Here is a 22,746-nt window from a genome sequence, read left to right as displayed (position 1 = left end):
GATGTAGCACATTTTATTGTTCCCTTGGGGAAATCCATCTTAGACTCAGGTTACATACTGTACATTCATCATAAATTTAATTTTCTTGTAACATCAATACCATATTGTCAGCTTCAGGGTCATAACTATTTTTTGATTGGTGCATTTTTATGTTCCCATTATTGACTTTTTGGTTACAATTTTGTATTTTTTATAGCTCATTGGTATTCATTAAGAAAAATAACATGCAATCTTGTTTTAACTTCAGATGCAATTTTCAGCCCTTGACAGCAATCTGAGAGATCAAACCGGGACAAGACCCAAAATTGTCTTGTCTCTGATTGTCACTTAAATGCTTTAGGACCAATCTCAAGGCATTGTTGTTTAAGCCTAACATGAAAAAAGACACTTCAGTCTGTTGCAACTAAACACCTTGTAGAAGGATTTTGAGGGGGCTGTGTAAGCTTTAATCAAGATGTTACAAATATTTGGAATATGTCTGTAAGGCACTGTCTTAGTCCACCTATCAGCAGCACCAGTTAACGTGTTGATAATGCAACCTGCAGGTTCAAACTTTTTCTTTGTGTGCATGTGTGGCTGCTTGTATCTCGACATGCCTTCGATTGTAAATGTGAAGGTAAGGATGTTCCCCACCAATGTGGATCATGTCTGCGTTATTGATAGCCTCGTCCCCTACCTCACTCTCCATGACCCAGTTCTCGTGTGCTGACACCCCCTAGTTGCGCGTCATGCCTGCAGCAAACACATGTTGTCAGAGCAGTGAGAAAGTGGAGGCTGAAGGTGAAAGAGAAAGGAGAAGAGTCGATTGTCTTGTCTCTCTGCCTCGTGTTGACAAGATTGCACATTTTCTCTTCTTAGATCTGAGGGCTCAGAATCCTTTTCTGGCAAATACGTCTGACACTACTGTACCTGTTCATAACACACCTAAAGAAAATCACAGACGGCTCAGGCGTCCTTTTGTTGCCCTTTTGCCCTGTTTTAACTGGCGATATTTTTCTATTCTGTCTGTTTCTACAGAGCAGTTTCCTGGGCAGTGCCACCTTTTCAGTTGGTGATCTGTTGAGGGCCAAAGATGAACGACTGACCTTGAGTCTCAGGTAAGAATATGTAACTGTCACACTCACTTCAGCGCCCTCTGCACTCCTCCAGGCTAAATAAAATTGGGACTTGAGAGCACGAGGAATTTGCCTCTTAACACAAGAGCTGACAGAACAACTAAGGCATCAAACTGAGACGAGTTGGGAAGAAGAACCTCCTCACAGATGCTGCAACAGCAGCTTTAGGAACATTGCGGTAGCTGCCAGCGTTGTTTGTTCTAGAAATGTTGTGTTAGCTTGTGGGAATATATAACACTCTGATCTATTTTTTGTTGGTTTTTATGGTTAATGGGGTGGGAATAACTGCCTCCTCTGGTTAAATAAATGAAATGAAAAGGACTGCAGTGTCTTGACAAAATCTTTGACTGGAAGACGTTCTTATTTTAGTTTGTTTTTGATTTATTTAGGGATGCGCATGGCGATTACCATCAAAGAGAACAAATCAAGACAAACTTTTTAATGTTTGCCAATGCAAGCCTGCTGTATAAAGGTCAAAAGCATGTAAATAGCCCAAATTCCAGGCTTTAATATGATAGCTCCAGACAGATTAGAAAAAGACCAACCTGGGGAATATTTGAGCTTTCCGTTCACAAAGTTGAAGGATGACTCAGTGCCCCTTAAAGACAGGACAGTGAGGATATAATCAGTAATTTTGCCACAAAGAACAAATGTTTGCCTTAAGGATGAAGCACTGACACAACCTGACAGATAAGCCGAGCTCCCAAACATGATTAATGGTGCGCCCACCTTATAAAGCGCCTGACATGATTGCTAAGAAGTACGACGCAGATCTATAAATAAACGGCTTCCATGGTTTGACAAGCATGAAATAGTGTTTCTCTGATGTGTTTTGTTATTTTACACACAGGATGAGAACGTTTGTCTGTGCCATGACTGACTTTTGTGAGCGCTCATATCACGGTGCATGCATTTGTTGAATGCAAGTGTGTGTTGTCGTTTTAATACTTAGTCCTGGCCTGTTGTGTGTAAATTGGTTCTGCACCCTTCAGGGCATTTCACTAGACATTGAGCTTATAGAGTAGGTCTAGGCAGCAAAGTATGACCACAAACTACTCACCATACAGATCACAGAGAATCTGCATATCTGACATACTTAGTTATTTGAACAGATTTTTAACCTATCAGTGACAAGCTATTGTCTATCTGAGTTTGTTTCCAGAGACTTGATTTGTCTATGTTAATAATCCAAAATTGAGCACTGTAGAAAATAGTCTGCAAAATGCGATTACTGGACTTAGAAAAAAAGAAAACTTTATCATTTTTTCTTTTTGGATATAGATGGTCAGAGTTCAGATGTGTGTGTTGGAGAATTATGTCGATCAGATATTTTTATTTGATTGCTTTAGAGGTTTTTCTGTGAGAAACAGGCCGCTTCCCCTTGTGACTAACTGTTATATCTTCATTCATCATTTACTGTAATAATGCACTTGAGAGCATAATCTCCGTTCAACGGTTTATTCAAACAGCAAACAGCGTGACTTATCTTTTTGAGAGCACCGGCTTTCTAGTTGATGTCACAGAATCAACCAATCAGATCTTAAACACTATCTACGGCACCGCCAAAGGACAAAATACACCACACTAACTACATAAAAAACCCTAATACTTGTCCTAATTCAATCAATTTCTACTTCTTTGTAATCCACTGTGACGAAAATCATGAAACATCACTCTGGGCTGTGCCAGTGGCATCATATTTAGGTAGTCTTCCATGCAGGTGAACCTGGAGGACCAGATGTTTAAAAAAGAAATATCAATAAAGTGTGCTTTTTCCTTCATTTGTTTCAGTTCTACTGTAGTTATAAAGGAAGGCTCCCACTACATTGGAAACACCCCATCAAACTCAGGGTCGACCAATTATCAGCCTGGCCAATCATTGAGGCGAATATTCTGCATTTTGCACATTATCTGTATCAGTGTTTATTTTTACCAGTCGATGATTGAATTGATTGATTGTGCAACTGAAAGTGAGCTACTTAAGCTCCACTGTGATGTGTGCCTTTCCCTATGGCTGTTTTCACTCTGCACACAATGCTCCATCCACAACGACTACCTGTATGGCTAGGTGTTGCAGCACAACAGCCAACCAACACGAAAGCCTGGCAGAATGAGCATATGGATACAGTCAGTGTTACTTTATAGTTGGAGGCGGGGTGTCACATGGGGGAAAAGAACCCTTTCTCCTAGCTTGTAATGCTGTGAACGCACTTATTTTAAACTCTGATGCGAATGCTTATGTCCCACATGAGTAATTACTATAAATAATTAAAGGAGGATGCATTACTTACCTTGCTTACCAGTTATTGGGTATCATTAACTACTAATATTCTGTCATACTGGCCCAGAAAAAAACAAAACCCCTACATCAGTCCCCCCACATTAACCCCATGTCACTTATCCAAAAAATACATACAGTTTTAAAAATTATATTATTCTAGCACATGTTGGATTTAAGTACGCTACTTTGCAGAACTTTTTTGGCATGTTTGGGCCAAACATTTAGACTGAAGTAAGGCATGAATGTGGTGAATTAACTGCTTGAGGGCATCAATCGTGCAGGAGGGTGGATTAACACAACCTAGGTCGTGCTCTGGATGTCTTTGCATATTACCAGGGGCATGGGAAAAACCTGTAAAAACAAAAATCAAAGTCCATACTTTGAAGGCACAGTAAGGGATGTGATAAGTAAACACAGCCTAGGGCAGTGGTTCCTAATCTGTCCATCCTCAGGTCCCACCATCAACTCCACAATGAAAAATGGTGACCCACATTTTCCAGATTTTCATGACTTTTTGGGCAGAAATTTTGTTGCCAGGAACACATTTGGGACCCACTGAAAAAGGCTCTACTTTTTGAGAACCACTAGGGTACTGTCCTGGAGGGTAGAAGCCCCTGGTCATTCTGTGGATGTCCCAAGGGGCCCAAAAACCATTGACTGTCTTTGGGCATATGACCGGGGTGAAAAGGTCCGGACAAAAAAGATGACATCGAGTTTAACCCTGGCTGCTAAGCTACACACATGGATCACTGTGATAAATCCTTCTGCACATGACTATATGCCAATATTTTCCAATAAAAAATACATTTATTCTAGAAGATAATGTACAGAATAGTATGTCTGGTGGTAGAAAGAGATCAATCCTTGTTGTTCTTGCCGGAGTGTAACTTAACACCCCCTTACATTTTGTTTTGCTGATGTCCAGCATTTCAACTTTTTCGACTTGCTGGCCTTCTGCTGCAACCGCTGTTTAAGCTGAATCATTAAATGTTTCTTAATACTCAGCAACACTGCATTTTTATGTACATTTCATCATCTTGTATGTTGCCATCTTCCCACTGCAGAGGAAACAGTGAATAATCCTTAAGTCTCGCCTTCGTTGACTGTGAGCTTATGTGTTTTGTTCTTGCACTTGTACTTATAAAGGATCACAGGGATGGTTTTGTTCCAGGCTAAGCAATCACACCTGGTGATCTTGGCAAAGAAACTGACTGTCTTGCAGACCCCACAGGGAAAAAGGTGAAGGTCAGAAGTGTTACCATGGTGATAAGGACAGGGCTCCATGTGCATGAACACAGAAGCCGTCCCATGTTGTGTGAGCTAGTAAGGAATTTGCACGCCAGGGTTTGCAAGTGTTGTGGAAATGGCATACCTTCTTGGTTCCACACCTCTTCCTTGTGTGTCAAAGTTCAATTAAAAACGCACAATGTGTTTTCCTTCCACCTGTAAACTGTTGAGATGAAATTGTCTCTGCCTCTCATGTTTGTATTGTCAGGCTGAATTTCCTTCTTCCTTCATGCTCAAAATATTTCCCTCTGGCAACCCTCGCTCTGTCTTTTCTCCCTTTTTTACCCTCTTTTGTTATGCTTTTCATTTCCTGTAGGTGATCCTAGGTCACTGCGTATAATTGTATCTTACATGATTCACCATACAAGCTGCAGTGAGAATAGAGATTACAGACCCCCACTGTGTGTTAGCATATTTTCGTGTGTGTGTGTGCATGCACTCCTTTATGCAAGCGTTGAAAAGCACAGACTTGTCATTTTGCTTGTTTGTAGTCACACTGCAGTGTCGTGTTTCTGGTTCATTTTGTTGTTTGGTAGTGTGTTTTTTTACTCCTAAGGATTACATGAAGTCCCTACATGATACTTACAATGCTTCTACATGGCTTTTTAATAACAAGGGGGGAAATCTGGGCTCTAAAATACAACAGTAGTGACTTCAGTCTGTGGAGGTTGCTTTTACTTTGCACTCTTCATCACTGCGACTGTAGCTTTCTCCACCTACACATACAAAAAAATACTAGTTTCTTTGTCACACTGACTCCTAGGGATGTTTCTGCATAACTGATAAAATAATAATATGATCTTTATTTAAAAACATTTTTTTTAATTCCAGGGTGTTAATTTGATTCTTATTCAAATAATGAATTATCACAAATCCTCTTGTCACATTTCAATAGTACCAGTTATGGAGATTTTCTTTTCCCTTTTAAACCCAAACAAAAGTAAAATCATGCAACAGATGAAAACATATAATGAGTCTGTTAGTTGTAATGCTTAAGTTTCCTGAAGCATTTACATCAGCACCTTGTTAACAGTAAAGACTGAGAAATTATTTTAGGCAGGCGGGTATCCCGTCCACCCACGAGTTTCTCAAAACCATCTTGGACCACATAAAAACGCACTGTTACGTGCTGTAAAGAGCATGCCATGTCAATATGACTCTGTCCAGATGAAGCAGCTCACTCAACAGCAGCTATGTCCTAAATGTGCGAAAACTCTTTTGCCATTCCTCAATAATAAGATAAGATAAACTTTATTGTTCCCAGAGGGAAATTCATGGACGAAAGTGCAGAGCTGCTCACAGTCAGTACATTCAACCCAAAGACAAAAACAAACAGCCAGTACACAGAGACAGACAGTGGTCCACAACGTCACAATATAAAAGTACATATAATAAGAGAGGTAGAAGTTTATATTGCACCTGCCCTGTAGTATTGCAATGACTTCCCTGCAATAAGCAGACCGAAATATATTGCACATACTCCTTGTAACAGCTGAAAAATATGCCTGAAAAAAGCATGGGATGACCAATTCAAGGCAACCCAGTAAGAACCAAAACAAGTTCAGAAGTAGTAAAATACACTGGAATGTAATTACAATGAGATACTAATGAAAAAAATGATGAGCAAGTAAGGATCAGGTACAATGGCACAATGAAATACCTAATGTCACAATAAAATACCTAATGTCACAGTAAACACTAATGTCACAATGAAATACCAAATGTCACGATGAACACTAATGTCACAATGAAATATCAATTTCGCAATATAATACAAATGTCACAATGACATAAGTGCAAGAGTTTAACAACACTCATAACAAGGTTCAGTTGCTGATAACTTCAATGGCCATAGCCTGTTAAACCTTATGTTACAGCAGATTGTTTGTTGAGTAGTGAGATGGAAGTAGGGAGGATGGAGAGCTTGTAGTGATTGCTTTTATATCTGCTAGCTCTGTACCATCTCCCAGAGGGCATAATTCATATTCTGAAAAGAGAACACGAGAAGAATCCTTCAACATTTTTTGTGTTTGGTTGACAACGATTTTTTCACAGATAAATGACCATAATGACTCACCTTCTCCACCCCTGCTTCCTCCTTTATAGCACAAACTTGTTGCACCTTCATATTTTGATTCATGCAACTATGGATTAATTGCTTTCGAATTTATTTTATTGTATTCAACAGGTATTGTCATAGGGGTTTCCATAGCTACAGTATGCACTCCCTGGAAGGTCAAAGCATGCTGCTTGACTAACCCAGAGAGCACTTTTCTGCAGAGCCTTCTACGCAAAGAAAAACTGTAAACAAGAGTGATCCTGGGGGAAATTAATCTTAAAGGTATATTATAATAGCAAAGTTCTTCTCACTTTTCCCTGCTTGCATTAATGCTGATGCACCGCGCTGCTGCTGCTGGTGCTGGCAAAGCTTCACCTCCTCCACCCCAGCCTCCTCCTTTATAGCACCAGCTTGTTGCAACTTCATTTTCAGATTCTATTATTAATTGCTTCTGAACTAATTTTATTGTATTCAGTATGCATTGTTGCAAATGTTTTTTATTCATGTGGGGGTTGCTATGTATTACCTGTAAAGTTAAAGCATGCTGCTTGACTAACCCAGGGAGCATCTTTAGAGCAAAGCCAAGGAAAACTGTAGATTTTTTTTGCTAAAAATGATTAAATGTATGATGACAGTGGTCCTGACTGATATTAATATTTAAGATTTATTATGATAGCAAAGATGTCATTACTAATTAGATTAAAATTTGAGATGTATTTCAAAAAATAATATTGACAATGGGTAGATAGTAGAAAAAGATCAAAGAGAAGGCTAGCAAAATGATTTACAGGCAGTGAAAAAGCCGAAAAAATTGCAAGACAACTTTATTGTTAATCTGACCTCAGAGTCAACAGTTAAAAAGTAAAACAGCAACCCCTGCTCTGTTGTTTTTAATTACTACACAAAATGTTGAAGACCACTCTCTGTGTGAAAGAAATGACCAAGGATTATTCACTTATGACAGAATCAATGGGAGGAAACCGCACTGTGCTGAACAATGACAGGCTCCATATTTCTAATCTTTTCTACACAAACAGACACGCAGAGAGTTATTCTGGCCTGAAGAGCCGTCACTGGTGCGGCGCTGGAGCTGGAGCGCGTTACGCCGCTCGGCCGCTGATGCATGTGTAACACGTGCAGACACACAGAGGAAACTGTCTTGATCCGATGTGCTGTTTGCTTGTTGGTTCATCCGGTGAGAAAACATTTCAAAGATGAGCAGCTTTTCATGGGCATGTATGATTCATTGGGGGGCTGTTTGACCTGTGGATGAGCCTATGTGATTCACAGTTCAAATTAGTTCTGCTGGCCAAGCAGCATCTCTGACATGGACAGGCGCGCACTTCATTCTGCCTGTTAAGGAAGAGATGCTTGGTTTTAATACAATGTTTAATCTCCTCTTGGTAAGTTGTTGCAGAAAGTCAGTTAATTTGAGTCGACTTCGCTCAGCCGAGGGAACGTGGGACTACTTTATCTCAGTGAGGCAGGGATTGATTCCCTTCAGTGAATCTCAAAACCAATATGACTTTGACCAACTTCTCTGCATAAGCTCTGGATTTACATTGGTGCTGAGCGTATGTAGAGAGGAAATTGGTATTTGACCAGCACCCGTCTGTGTGTATGTGACTTTTGCTTTGACTTTGGCCCTTCAGTAAAGTTCATCCTGCTACAGGGCTGTCTACCTCAGAGCTCATCCCTTATTCACATGAATATTCTCTGCATTCCAGCTCCTCTCTCAGGCCTCACACTGGCTTTCACGTGTGTCTGGTTGGGATGTTTGTCACGGATTGTTTTTGTTTTCTGCGCAGCACGAAGGGTTTGATTTGGGTCACTTTTTTGAAGGTTCCTGACAGTGTCACGTCGGATGATTTGGGTGTGGTGGATGCATGAAGTCAGCCCTCTGTGCAGATCTGTCTCTCTTGTATGCTCCAGAAGCCACTGAAATGATGATAAGAAAAATATCCTTCCTTTCCTGTAACGGAAGCAGCTCAAACTCACCTGCATACAAACCAAAACCGCTCCAGAAGACATACATATAAATACGGATGAAAACCTGCCACTGTAAGAAAGCATCTTTGAAGTCTTGACCTTTCTTAATCAAAGAGCAGAAATCTTGTTGAAAGGGAATAATTAATGATCCGTTTGAACTGCAAATAAAGTCAGCCCAGATCAGCCTGAAGGGAGTTTTAAAACTGGCTTTTAAAGAAAGAATATAAAGCAAACTGATCTTTAACTACTTGATTGCAATGCACATGCTGAGTCACATGTTAAAAAAAACCCTCACTGCTCATCTTTAAGCATATCAGCTGACGTCTCTGCGTCATCTGAGGTCAGGCCTTTCCTGAGGGAGCCTCTCATGATATTTAGAATATTCTCATCTGTATGCTTTGTCATCGCTCCACCTGTGTGTGTTGAAATACTTGCATCACAGCTGTTTGTCCCCAGTGTTCTCCTGCCTCAGGTTATGTCTCAAAGATCCCAGGTACAACCGTCTCACAGCAGTGTGCTTGTTGCAGCTTGGTTGTAACTTGAGAGCAGCATCACATCAGATTTTTAAAGCGTCCATTCTTAGACGAGCCAGTGCCTTTTCTGCATCCTAATATACACTTACCAGGGATTTATTGGCAGGAATTTGTGTTTTGTGTCCAAATAGCATGAAAGCAAAAGCTGTCTGAACCATATTGACTTAACCATTTAGGCAATAGTGTAGGCATGTTGGGGCATGAGTTTTATCTGCTTTCCTTTTTCATTTTTAGGCCATATTCCTGAGGAAATATCTGCAGTAAATCATGAATTCTCAGTTAACAACTAGCTGGTCAATGCTGGCTCTATTTGGAGTGGAAAGATTGTTAATGGTGAACACATCAACATTTTTATGCCAAGGGTAGCTAAGGTGGAGGTTTTATGTTTTAAGGTTGAATGTAACATCTCAAGAACCCTTTAACCCTTCGAGCTATTTTTTAACAATTTTGTCTCGCTAATTGTCTTAAAAAGCTTGTAGAACATCAACCCATCATGCACAGTCAAGCTCTGAACATCCTTGTCTTCAGAACAACCTGGGCTTTAAGAATACATGTGCTGTAGTATTGTCACTTGATTCTTAAGTTTTGGGACTATAAAAAATAAATTAAATCCTTTGCATTTTCTTCACATTTGCTCTATTTCTCAGAGAAGTTCCTGTCTGCAGGGACACAGAGGGCCACATCACAGGCTCTCTGTCTCTCCAGGCAAGTTAGAAAGTTTAGATGATTTTTTTTAAACTTTAGTTTAAAATTGAAATTGAGTCAAAAGGACACAGAAAATAGAGTTGATACCGACTTTACCAGCTGACTTTCTGGTGCAGTGATTACTGCTGGTGTCTAACACTATAGGTCTCTGGTCCAAAACCAGGTTTCAGCAGTAATGAAGAAAGCTAGACTATCGAAAACTAGCATCCTAATTACATGTGGCACAAGGGAGCATCAGCGCCAAAATCAGCTTGGTTACAGTGATTCCTGTTGCAGTGTCCTGACAGCATACAGGCAACACAGTGTGACACTACACACTGTCACCAATTTCCTATTTTTCTCTCACTGCCACTTGCATTGAGATAGACAGGAACAAGGAAAGAGGAAGATGACAAGGTTCAGGAGAGTCGGACAGGAATTTTTCCTCAATTTTCTTTACTGTCCTCTCTCAGCAGAACTTATTAGCTTGTTTTACTTAGTTGAGATAGTACTGCATTGGTTTCTGCATGTTCATGTTGAATGTTAATCTCTGACTTGTCTAAACACAGAGGCAAAACCGATCAGCTCAAAGCCATCTAAGACTTACCAATACAAAGTGCCACACTTCTATTTGTCTGCTTTCAAATGAAGGCACTAGGGTTCATACCGTTTACTAGGGCGGGCAAATTAATCGCAAATTAGACGAAATCACAATATGGCCTCCTGCAATTTACAAATCCCAGAAGCTGCCATATTTCTTTAACCTCAAAATGTGTCGAAATACCAGTTTAATGCATTCATTTTTTGCAGCAAGGATTTTATGCACATTATACAAACATTCAAGTGTCATTTTTTTTTTAGAATGGTTCACAAAAGTCCTCCTTTTTGTGTTTTTGTTAACAAGTGGCACAAAATGACAATCAATATAGCAATTGATAACAAATTTACAATATGAGCAAAAATAATTGCATTTAGATGTTTCTGTAATTCTACCACCATAGTCGGTTCTATCTAATATTGATGAAGCTTAGCGTTAACTCATGAAGTCCTAAGCCAGCTGATACCAGTTGTTGCCTCCCAGCTCCAACAGCCAATCACAGCTCTTTATCTCAACACAGCAGCATTTATATGTGACATACTTCTCACTAATCCCTGCTTGCACTAATGTTGATGCACACGCTGCCGCTGCTGGTAAAGCTTCACTTCCCCCACCTCAGCTACCTCCTTTATAGCTTAAAGCTTGTTGCACCCTCATATTCAGATTCATGCTATGGATTTATTGCCCCTGAAATAAATTCATTGTTTACAATACGCATTGTCGTAAGTGTATCTAACAGAATGGGAGTTTCTAACTATTAGTTCTCTGGAAAGTCAAAGCATGCTGCTTGACGAACCAGGGAACTTCTTTTGAGCAGAGCCTTCTCCGCCAAGTAAAACTGTGTATCCATTTTGCAATAAAATGGTAAAATGTATGATGAGTGTTCCTGACTGAATATAGGTTATAGTATAGGATGATTTATGGCTTGCATGTGTTGAAAGTACACAAGATGTGGAATAATAATAAGGATAGGAATAATAATCATATATTAAATTGCAAACGCAATATTGGGGGAAAAAATCGCAATTAGATTATTTTTGAAAATTGTTCAGCGCTACCATTTACAAGGGGAGCCTGATATTGACAGGCCAGAGAAGTACATTTTTAACGGATGCAGTGAAGACACGAAGTGTACAATGTGACTCAATGTCTGACACTCACACGCTGTCAAGATATGGGGGAAGAGCATCGGTGTAGCTCAGTTGGTAGAGCAGCACCAATAAGCAGTGGCTCTAGTCCTTACTGGTTGCAGGATTACTGGTCTTGGCTAGTGTTTGGTGCATGTCTTCCTGTGTTCTCTTTCCCCGTGTTTCCTTTCTCTCTTCGGCTGTCCTGTCAAATAGGAGGAAAAATGCCCAACTCAATGCTCAACTTAGTATTTCATGATCAGTGTATCTCAACTTAGGATTTCATGATCAGTCAACTTTTTCTCAGCCTGAAGTTCAACTTTTTTTTTTATTTTTTTCGAACTTCCTTTTTAACAGCGAGAGCATATAAGCTGTAGAGCAGATCATCCACCTTGGCAGCGTAATCCATCGATTCACTGACTGCAAGGCTGAGATTAACTGCAGACTTGGGCTCATGCATCCGGCAATGTGGGGTTTCTGGTATCTGAGCATGTGGATAAAAGTCTTTTGGTCGTTGGTCTTTCCAGTCTTACTAAACTCTTGTAAGGCCTGGACATTGACTGATGGCCAGAGGCGCCTGCTGGACTCCTTTGTGACAGCTTCTGTTTGGTGCATGTTTGGGTATCACTGGGAAAACCATGTGTCTAATTCTGACGTGCTCAGGAGAGCAGGGATGGGATCAGTTGCCGGGGTGACCGCATGAGCTGTGGGGCGGCAGCTGGGGGGGATACCTGGAGAGATGGGGCATGTGCCTGGTGGAGGCCTGGAGGATGGCCATCAGGAGGTCAAAGCAGTACAGGACCAAGGTTGATGTGGCGTAGTGCTGAACTTGCATATTCCCCAATGCCTGACCTAACCCAACGTTTTCCAATTTGATAGGACAGAGGATATTTACATACATTAGGTATTAAAGTTTTATTTTTCCCTTACAGCATACTCCATCCTTTCTTTTTGATCTTGATTATTTTTCCTCAAGGTCACATCTTTTAAAGTCCAGAATGCTAAAACTGCTTTGTTTTTAGCTCCTCAAAGCACATTAAAGTGATGTGTGAATGGTGCTCTCTAAATGAACTTGCCTTGTGAATTTGAGATCACAAACGATGCCCCCACTCAGGCCTTCTACTAAGTTAGTTTTCTGATGAGCAAAATGATACCAAGGCTTTAAAAAACTACACTGCGAGAACACATTTCTCTACTCACGTGTAACCTTATAGCATGTTTAATCTGAATCCTCTTTTTGGTGTTAACATACATCTTTACACCTGCCTCCTTCACACCTGACTGTGTCGTCACAATACAGCAGGATGAACAGTGACCTCCACACTGCCTTTGCCCTGGTACCTGCTCACAGCCTGTTGTAAATCTCTCACTGCTTGTGTGTTATATGGACTTGGACTCCTTGCCTGATTCCCTCATGGCCATTACTCACACTGAAAGAAGGAGCTACTGTACCTGAGAAATGCTTCCATATCTTGGCTGAGTGATGCATCACATACTAAGTCAGAGTGTTTCTCTGCATTGCAATGAGTGACCAGGTCCAAAAGTGCATAGTCTTTCCTGAGTGACTCAACATCCGGGTTGTTGATGCCTATGTAGCAAGGGATATGAATGTTTTTTTGCAATTCAGATTTATTCATGAATCATCATTTGTCTTGTACTTTGTTGCAATTTACTTCAAATTCAAGTGAGAAATCCATTTGTGCACATTTGCAAGTCTTTATCCCGCCTCCCTGCGAGCTCTGATGGCATTTTTGAAACAGGGTTTGTACCTGTTTCTCCCTCCAGTGTGGAGTTTGGCTTGTTTTGCAGGCACGCACATTCTAAATCTAGCATAGTTTAAATAGGGACCCGGGACGAGCAGCACAACCAGTTTGCTACAGTAGCTGGAAGGATGTCAACGCTGCAGAGGTCTCTTAATAATGCATGCTATGTATACACATGGGAGGAAAGATTATTATCTCCAGAAAGGAAGGTGAGTCTCCTTCATCCTAGCAGAGAAGAAATGTTGTTTTTGAAATGGGACAGTGGTAGTGTGAAGATGTGAAAACAGCCTATACTAAAGTATATACAACTGCAAATAAAGAATAAATGTATAGGCAAATGTCTGCCAAATTGCCAACGCCCCGCTTGCATTTTCATCCCTCTTAAAACCTTTGTGTTTATTCTCCTGCCTTCTCAGCCTCACACAACGTAGTTCCATTTTGTGCTCCTTGTTATCTCTAAAACTTTCTACACTCAGTAGGAGAGGCACACATTGACCCAGTTCTGCAGCACAGTTTGAGATGTGATTTTGATATGAATTTGTGTGCCTTCGTTAGCCTGCGTGCGCACATCACAGCATGCACACGTGTGCATCAGAGATTTACCATGACAAGGCTGTATTATCTCAGACCAGTGCCTCTGCTTCCTGGCTTCATGGCTTATTCATCCACTCCCATTGGATAAATCCTCTCCCTACTGTCCCACCAGCTACTGCTGAGCCTGCTATCATGATGCCGCCGTTTTTCCGACCCAGAGTCCTCACTATCACCCTGTTCCAGTTCTCACACTTATCCACAGACAGCTAACTCTCCTTTACGCTGTATCCCCTGTGACTGATGCTATCCCAGCCTGACTAAAAGCCTAAAGATCTACTATGTGATCGTGTTATACTGCAGAAAATTGTATCATACTGGCTGCATGTAAGGGTTTATGTGTGGTTTATATGTTGTCAGAACATATATCCTTTTACACCATGGGGACCGGCCTCCCAGGCTGGAACAGAGCTTGTCCCAACATTGTTGGTTATCATCTGGTTGGGTCAGGTTAGGTCAAAAATCAGCGTTCATGGTGAGTTTCCACCAAGCAGTGATGGGAAATATGGCTCATTCTATCAAGCACATTTAGCTCAGAAATAAAAGCTGATCATTCTGGTAAGATTTTGGCTTTTAATGTCTACTAAACAATAACAAAAATAGAAGATAATGTAAAGTCGCCCCTGTTGATTATGTAAAAGAGCTGGAACGGCACGCCACAACAGCTTGTTATTTCTCATAATGAATTTGTGACTAATTACACCCTTTCTATTGCATTTTATATATTAGACTAGAAATAATTCCAACAAAAGCTTGTACATATCTAAACTGTAGTTGTGATGCGTAGCTAGTGTGTGTATTGTTGTATGTAATGTGTCATTCCTGTACATGGAGAGGAGAGCTAACCAGAGTCAAAAACATTGTTGCGTAAGCGTACTTGGCCAATAAAGCTGATTCTGAGTGAAGCCCGCCCTGGGCCCAGGACACTATGCCCGCTGACTTCTGTAGTCTCAGGAATGCATCTCAGTCATCTCATACACACATTTAAATGAAGTAATGTACTAACTGTAACTTAAATTACTGTGGTGAAAAGCCTCAGCCCACATGCACATGTGCACTAATACAACAGTTCTCATCTGGTCAGACATCAGGACCCACCACCCTCTTCTTAAGAGAAATCGTGACCCTTTTTTTTTTTTTTTTTTTTTTTTTTTTACATTTTCAAGCACTCAAATTTATCTAATAAAGAATTTGGCAGTTTGGACCCTAAATAGGATATACACAATCAATTGAAGAGCCAGGCCTAAATAATCATTTTTAAAAGGACATCATTACAGAAGGAGATGAATGCATGCATTTAATTTTATCCCATTTTCCAGAGAAAGGATGGAAATTTGGTTATTTCATAAGGAATTTCATCGATATCTTGGGAAAAAACTGCTTGTTATCCAAAGAAAAAGAGATAAATAAGTTGAAATCTTGTGACAAACACTAAAATTTACTGATCATCGTAGGAAAACCTAGTATGTATGTGCCCTTAAGGCTGCCATACAGTAGACTTTTTACTGGATTTTTCCCTGGCACACATTTTGCAACCCACTTGAAATAGCTTCGCGACTCACTTTTGGGTCCTGACCCACCAGTTTAGAACCACTGCACTAATAGATCATATTAACTGTAATGTAAAGTGCTGTGGTGAATTGCAGCGTGTTATATTTGTATGTTCACCAAGGAACTAATTACCATAGTAATTAAATCTATGTGCTATACTCAGATGTTGAAGTAATGAATATTATCATTGTAACTCAGATACTGTAAGAAGGCTCCCTCACCTCATATGCACATTTTGCACAGATAAAATGAGTGAAATGATCTTATGTCATGTAAAGCTGCGCACAGCCCTACATATTGTGTACTTTGGATCATGTGGTCAGCATTCTTGCAGTCTTTACACATCTTGCAACCATGCTATCAATACACACAGACCTGTATGTTCTGAAAAACATAACAAAGAAGTTACACGCTAGTTTGGGCCATATTCAAATCATATGTCTCTCTTGTAGACCGTGCTATACACTTACAGTTTGGTTTTTCATGCAGCCAAAGTAGTTTCACATATACCACTCTTGCATGCCACAGACAGGAAATCACTTCCTTAGTAAACAATTTCACTCATTGTGCAAAGTAAAAAAAAAAAACCTACAACAAACCACCAGAAGCATGAAAAAAAGAATCCCAGCAATGATTACTGTACAACAGGCATAATCTAAAAATATCTAAACATATAAACACCCTGTCTGATGGTATTATGGGAAATTAATTAGTTATTAATTATGGCTGGGGTGGGGGAGGTGAAGCTGGCTACCAGATGATCGCAGCTGGGGTAGGACTTTCGTGAAGTAACACTAGGCTTCATCAGTTTTAGATAGAATGAGCTGACGATTTTTGCTCGTATTGCAAACGTGATGTCATTTGCTTTGTTTAAGGACGTTATCATTTTTATGTCACTCATTTTGATTAAGAAAAACATACATAAAACACAATAAGGAGGATTTTTGTAAACTATTATTTTAAAAAAATGACACTTGGATGTTTGCATAATGTGCATAAAATCTCTGCCGCTGCAAGAAACTGATTTATTAAACTGGTATTTTGGCACATTTCAAGTTAAAGAAATATTGCATCTTCTGTGATTTGAAAATTACAGCAGGCCATATTGTGATTTAATCAAATTTGCGATGAATTGCCCAGCCCTACAGGAGACCACTTTACTCAGGATAGAGTTAAAATGACCATTTAGGAGTTAAATCAACTCAACACTGAGATATTAACACTCCAGTTTTGACTGTGTGAGGGATTGTTTTGTTGTTTATTTAGTTGTGTTATCAGGGTCAAACTGAAGAATTTTTTAATTTGGGAGTCAGTTAAATTGAAATTCCAAATATATAAACTTGCAAAAAACAAAAAAAAAGAAAAAGCCAGACAGTATTTTAACAACAACTTCTGGGTGTTTGTGTGTCAAAAGTATCACAGCGTGGCTCAAACAGAAAAGTGATTCTTCTCCCTTCCCATGTGACACTCACTCGCATTAACACACACATACTGATTGTCACATGTTTTATTGTTTTGTCATATTATGCTTAGTTGAAACTTGTGTAATATTTTGTCCAAAAGAAATAAATGATATGATAAGGAAAGATTTAATTGTTTGAATGTATGGTGTCCTGGTTTTATCAGTGTGGCAGAGAATAGAGGAACATGTACTGAATCAATGTGGAAAGACTAAAGGACATTTAAGGCCACAGAATTTGAGCGTACAGCTGCTGGGATATGTTTTATCTGTAGTTTGCACATTGAGGAGTTGTGTCTGAAGGGTGTATGAAAGAGAGGGGAATAAAAAGCATTAATAAAGGTGAAAAGGATGTACAGTACACCACAAACACACAACATGCATGCCTGCACACACAATGTTTCTTTATCTACAGTAAACTGTACAGAGTATGGTAGTACAGAGCACTTGCATCACATTTAAGGTTTAAAAAGGAGTGATGGGGGGGGGGGGGGGCTGCAATCAGTTGTGCAGAAATGAATGCACATATGGTCTCCTCATTTTACTCCTTCAACACTAAAAAATGCTTCTTTGCTGCACAGTTCCTCTGCATAATCTGAGCTCCCCCAGGCTTTAAGGCTCATGGGCAGAATGTGAAAATAACTATCTCGGCCAACGCTGCACCATGGCATCAAAATAACACACACACAGAAAAATGAGGGGCATAAAAAGAAAATATTCTATTGACAAGTTCCTTTAGTGGCCTGCCATGAGTTATTACAATTTCCCTAAATCTAAGAGGGAACAACAAGAATAGCTTTGTGTAGAGCTGTTACAACTACAGCTATAGTTTGGATCAGTCATTCATCAGCTCCTTGCAACATAACTCATATATGTCCAAGAGATGGAAAAAAGCGACACACTCAGAGCCGGGGAGAGGAGGCCGAGACTGGATTAATGTGGTCCGACGTGGTGCTGAGGCATGCTAAGGACAAAGCTCACTAAGGGATGAGAGGATGATAATGAAGAGGAAATAAAGGGAGGACGGGAGTAGGTGTGCAAAATAATCTTACGCAGGCTTCTGTTCGTTTTTTACCCTATTTTTGGTCTCAGATCCAATTTGAGTGCTCTGTCATTCGAGCACCCTGCTGTGGAAATATAACAGAGAAATACAATCTATCCTTTGCTTCAGCTCCAGTGTGTGCACAGCAGAGGCTGAGGTCATGCATAATATCCTGTCTAGATGGCTGTGTAATATCATGCACTGCAGTAATTTGAAGCATATGATGGCTTTAAATTTGCACTTGTTTCTATGTCCTGCAGGGTGTTAACAATGATGTGCTGCTTCTTAGAAAAATGCAAGAATATATTTACAAATGGTGCCCATTGCACCTGATAAAGAAAAAACAGAGTGATATACAAACAGTCTAACATGCTCCCGCTCCTCCACTGATGATGTGTCATACACTCATCTGGTAGCTCGTGGTTTATCTCATCTCTGTGAAGCTGAAATCTGCAGATCCTTTCATTTTTTTATAGCGCTTCTCATTTGTTTGTTTGTTTTTTTAATTCTGCTGCTTACTGATGGGAAAAGTTGAACATTAGAGTGTCTGACTTAAACAGAAAGTTAAAGATGCCAACCACAAAGTCAAGTATGATCAGATTTGTATTTGACTGATTGTTTATTGTGGCTGTAGAAAAATGTGCATGTTTGAGATTTAGCTCTATATTCCAGCTTTGAGGTCATTTTTTTTCTCTCTTTTGCATTTAAAGCTTTGATTTATTGCTAATGGTTGTTTGTTACATTGTTTTGCTGGATGGTTGATGCTTCCTAACAGTCTAGGTATTCTAATGTAGGTTTTTCACTTAATCTAGTTTATTATACACCTTTTATACTGCTGGTTTAAACTGATGTGACAAAAGTGCACACAAAAACCTATCATAGATAAAGGTAGAATTTCTGTGTGTTAGTCATAGATTGTATAAACATTAACGTAAGCTCAACCCCATCTCTAAATCATACCCCTACCCCTTGTTTTCCTGTGCCCCCTTTAAACAGAGTTACATGGGATAGTGGGGAAACCTTGCTTGTTTGGAATCAAAAGGCCAAAATCTATTGATACAACAGTAAGTTATCATATTACATTGTTGTAGTATTCAAATCCTGCCGATGATTGGGAATTTTCTGGGAGATTTTCCATAATGCTCAGTTTGGACTGCACCCCCAGAAAATCTTTTATCCCACCCCTCTATTCCAACAAGAATCAGGACACTCTACATCGACATATGAACACACAAAGCTTAGGGTTAGGGTTTGATGAAGCTTTAGACTAAGTGAAGTCACCCATTGGTATCTGAAGCAGACTTTAACAGGCCACTGATAACAGCTGCCATAGTGAAAATGCTGTCCAAACTAACTTTTAATCAACCTCTAGTGACAGAAGGATGGTGTGGAGCTGGCTCTTAAGCCTCCTGGCAAACACCTGGGAAAGACTTGAATGTCAGTCTGAGCAGCCATGCACAACTTTCAACCTTAAAATCATCAAAACAGTGAAGTTCATTTTAAAAATGTCCTTGTTGACGGAGTGTGCACATAAAGAAACGAGACAAAAGTTGTTTTCGATCCAGGGTGAAAACATCTTTATTTCTGCTGTAAAAAGGAGATTTTAAACAGGATGTTAATGAGCCTTCAAGGGCTTTTGCAGCCAGCCTCCAGTGGAGTCTCAAGGAACTGCTTTTCTTTTTACTTTTGTATTGGCTTCATTTTTCAACATTTGTGGTTGTTCTGGTAACCAAACTAATTTAGAAGGGAGAGAGATGTCAGTCAAACTGAACTGAAATTCATCCCCTGTGCAGGTTTAATTTATTTGTGTGTGACTCCTTAAGTAAGGATCAACCAGAAATCTTTCTTTCTTTATATTTTTTTTTATATTTTTTTTTTCATCAGGCTGCCCGTGTACACGGTGCGCGTTTTAAACCACTCGACCATCTGCGCGCCCCAAGAAAAGCTTTTAGTGAAGTGCTTTACTCTTCCTTTCAAAAAAGGGATCCTCTCCAGTTCTGATCAAACTGCTGCTGGAGCTGCATCAAGTCCATTGTTCACTGCCTTACAGTACAGCCAAACTATGCCAGTAGCCTCTGCCTCTTTCTCCTCAAATGACGCTGATTGGTCGAGTCATTCTCTGACTGGGAAAAACATTTCCAGCTTGAAGCTTTGCAAGATGGATCTGCCTGAAGCAAGAGCCACCATAACAGAGCCACTGGGACAGACACAAGAAATGTTATTTGAACTGATGACTCCATACAGTGTATCACTAAGAAGTAAACCACCACTTTTATGGATGCATTTTACATAATAAGGGGGAGAAGCTGCGGTCTTCCTGATTCATGCTGTCAGTTATTAGCAAAGCATCCTGGGATCTCTAGCAGTGTCAAGCAGGAATGACACTTCTAACAGCTTTTCTCCCTCATTATGTCAAATTCATTCACAAAACAAAAATGAGGCAGATATTTGTTCAACTGATTATCTTCAGTCAGATGAAAAAAAGAGTTAAAGGAGACTTTGAATTTAAGATCTTTTTTAAGCAGGTGAATCAATCAGGTATAAAAATAAAGCAAAAGCTTTGTTGCTTTATTTGTTGAAGTGTCACATTTCACAAACCCTCAGGCATCTCTAGACTCTCCAGCTCTGCTTTTTGGAGTACAATTAGCATGAAAAGGACTTGTGTTTGTCTGATAGTGCATGCTGATAATCTATTGTGACATTTATCCTATGTTAGCATAAAAAGAAGCTCATGTTGACTCATAATGTTGACACTGTTTGGACTAAACACTGATTTAGGCTATATTGTTGGAATATGCTGCTTGATTTTCAGTTATTTTGTTCCATCACATTAACATAAATGAGCAGCCTGGGCAGGGCCGGTCCATGTCTGTATGTGGGCAATAGAAAGGGCTGATGCAGGATCTGAATGTTTCAGACGCTGTTTTAAACATATAGATCTCAGGAAAGACACCACAGAGGCTTACACATGTGACCATTTTCTTTCACATAATATCCTTCTTTTTCTGTTTAAAGGTCACATATTCTACCTCTTAAAGACAAGTTTATATTGGTCTCAGAGGTCCTCAAAACATGTCTGTGAAGTTTGTCGCTGAAAAAAACCTCCAATACTGGATTTTTGCATGTTTAAAAAACCCCTGTTTCAGCCCTGATCAGAACAAGCAGTTACTGTGTGTGTGCTTTAAATGTTAATGAGCTGTCTGACTCCGCCCCTCTCAGGAAATGGATGTGGCTCTCAATGAATGAGAGGAGGATAAGGAGAGGAGGGCAGAGTTTTCTTTCAAGTGGGGCAGGGCCAACTGAACCTGGGGGGGTGCAAATTATCCACATGACATCATGAGGGGTAAATCTGAGAACGGCTTGTTTCAGCACACTTTTGCTGAAAGGTGGAGAAAGAGAGGGGGGAGGGAATGGATTTTTCTGATTCTCAGGGGGGATTCTGGATAGGCCAGGGGTATATTTTTACTAGAAAAGCCTGTGTGTTTTGCATAATATGTGGCCTTTAAGGTCAAAGTCAAATATTGATCATGGTGCTTTATATCCAACTAATGGCACCTTGCAACATGGAATTGTGTCTTTTATGTATCCAGATTATCTGTAGTAATGTATTCCCTCCAGAGATGGATGTTGAAAGGAAAATAAAAAAATCACAGGTTTTGGATTTGGTTTCTTTGCATGTCTCTTTTTTTTCTTGTCCAGGTAGATTGAACAGAGCTTTTATTATCTTTTAAAAGGAACATACATTCAACTATTTCCATCAAAACCACATTCCTGTACTGCTTCGTGTTAGTTTAATGTTCTGTTTTTCTCTGGAAGATGCATTACATTGCAGAGGCCCATCCCTGCTCATTTTAAACACTCTGCGAGGCGCCCATGTAGAATTCTAACTACCTGTCCTGTCTACTCCAATGACCTGCATCAGCACAGCTCTTAGATCTCTTTCATTCATGAGGAAGGAAAAGAGAGCTCTGCTTTGCAGCCATTACCTGATTTGCAAGACTAGATTTGGAACTGGAGCACAGGTTTGGTTGACCTTTCAGATTTAGTTTTAAAGTGGCTCTTCTGGAGGATTCATACTCACTGAACGTTGAGGGCTATGTCTGCATGCTGCACTGCAACTTTGACTGAACTCTTGAGTTATTTTTTAATGTGTGTGGGTCTGAAACCTTTTACATGACGATTAGGGAGCTTTCTAAAATACCAGTCACTGAACTGTCTCAGCATAGTGGGAGAACTGGTGAGTGGATGGCAATTTCATCTAAATAGGGAAAAAATCCTCTATATTCTACAGTTGACTTGCTAAAAGCAATCTTAACCACACTTTAGACATGGCACAAAAAAATCCAGATTAAAATCTCAACATTGAATTTGAATCATCTGAATTCCCATTATAATTTAGTATCACCATCTAGTGCTCTATCGGGTTAATTTTCCTCTAGCACAGCAGATAAAACATTTCCATTAGCATAATGTTAGTGACTGCAGGTGAATGCAAGTTCATGCTAAGCTGATGAGTGTGCAGAGTCCTTTAGCAACAGCTGTCCAGTGGATATAAGCTTTAGTCAACGGCCTTCAGTCTAATAGGCCAGCTGAGTAAAATTCACATTTTTACTGATGCTGAAAAAGATTGAACTTCCATCTGGCCATGCTTCAGCTATTCCAGATTT

At 39.9% G+C, this 22,746-nt stretch overlaps 1 protein-coding gene across 7 annotated transcripts in view; it reads left to right on the top strand.

Moving 5' to 3' along the window:
• The window catches only part of inpp4b (inositol polyphosphate-4-phosphatase type II B), a 257,684-nt gene that overhangs the window by 106,857 nt on the left and 128,081 nt on the right, over positions 1–22,746 (top strand). For all 7 annotated transcript variants that reach the window (XM_041784758.1, XM_041784757.1, XM_041784759.1 and 4 more), the window contains one exon: positions 1,018–1,097. In XM_041784758.1, coding sequence (XP_041640692.1) covers positions 1,018–1,097 — 80 coding nt within the window. The remainder of the gene's footprint in view (positions 1–1,017; positions 1,098–22,746) is intronic.

This window comes from Cheilinus undulatus, linkage group 4, assembly GCF_018320785.1.
Source record: "Cheilinus undulatus linkage group 4, ASM1832078v1, whole genome shotgun sequence".
Taxonomy (NCBI): Eukaryota; Metazoa; Chordata; class Actinopteri; order Labriformes; family Labridae; genus Cheilinus; species Cheilinus undulatus.
The sequence above is the reverse complement of the archived record's forward strand: the minus strand, read 5'-3'. Positions and strand labels throughout refer to the sequence as shown.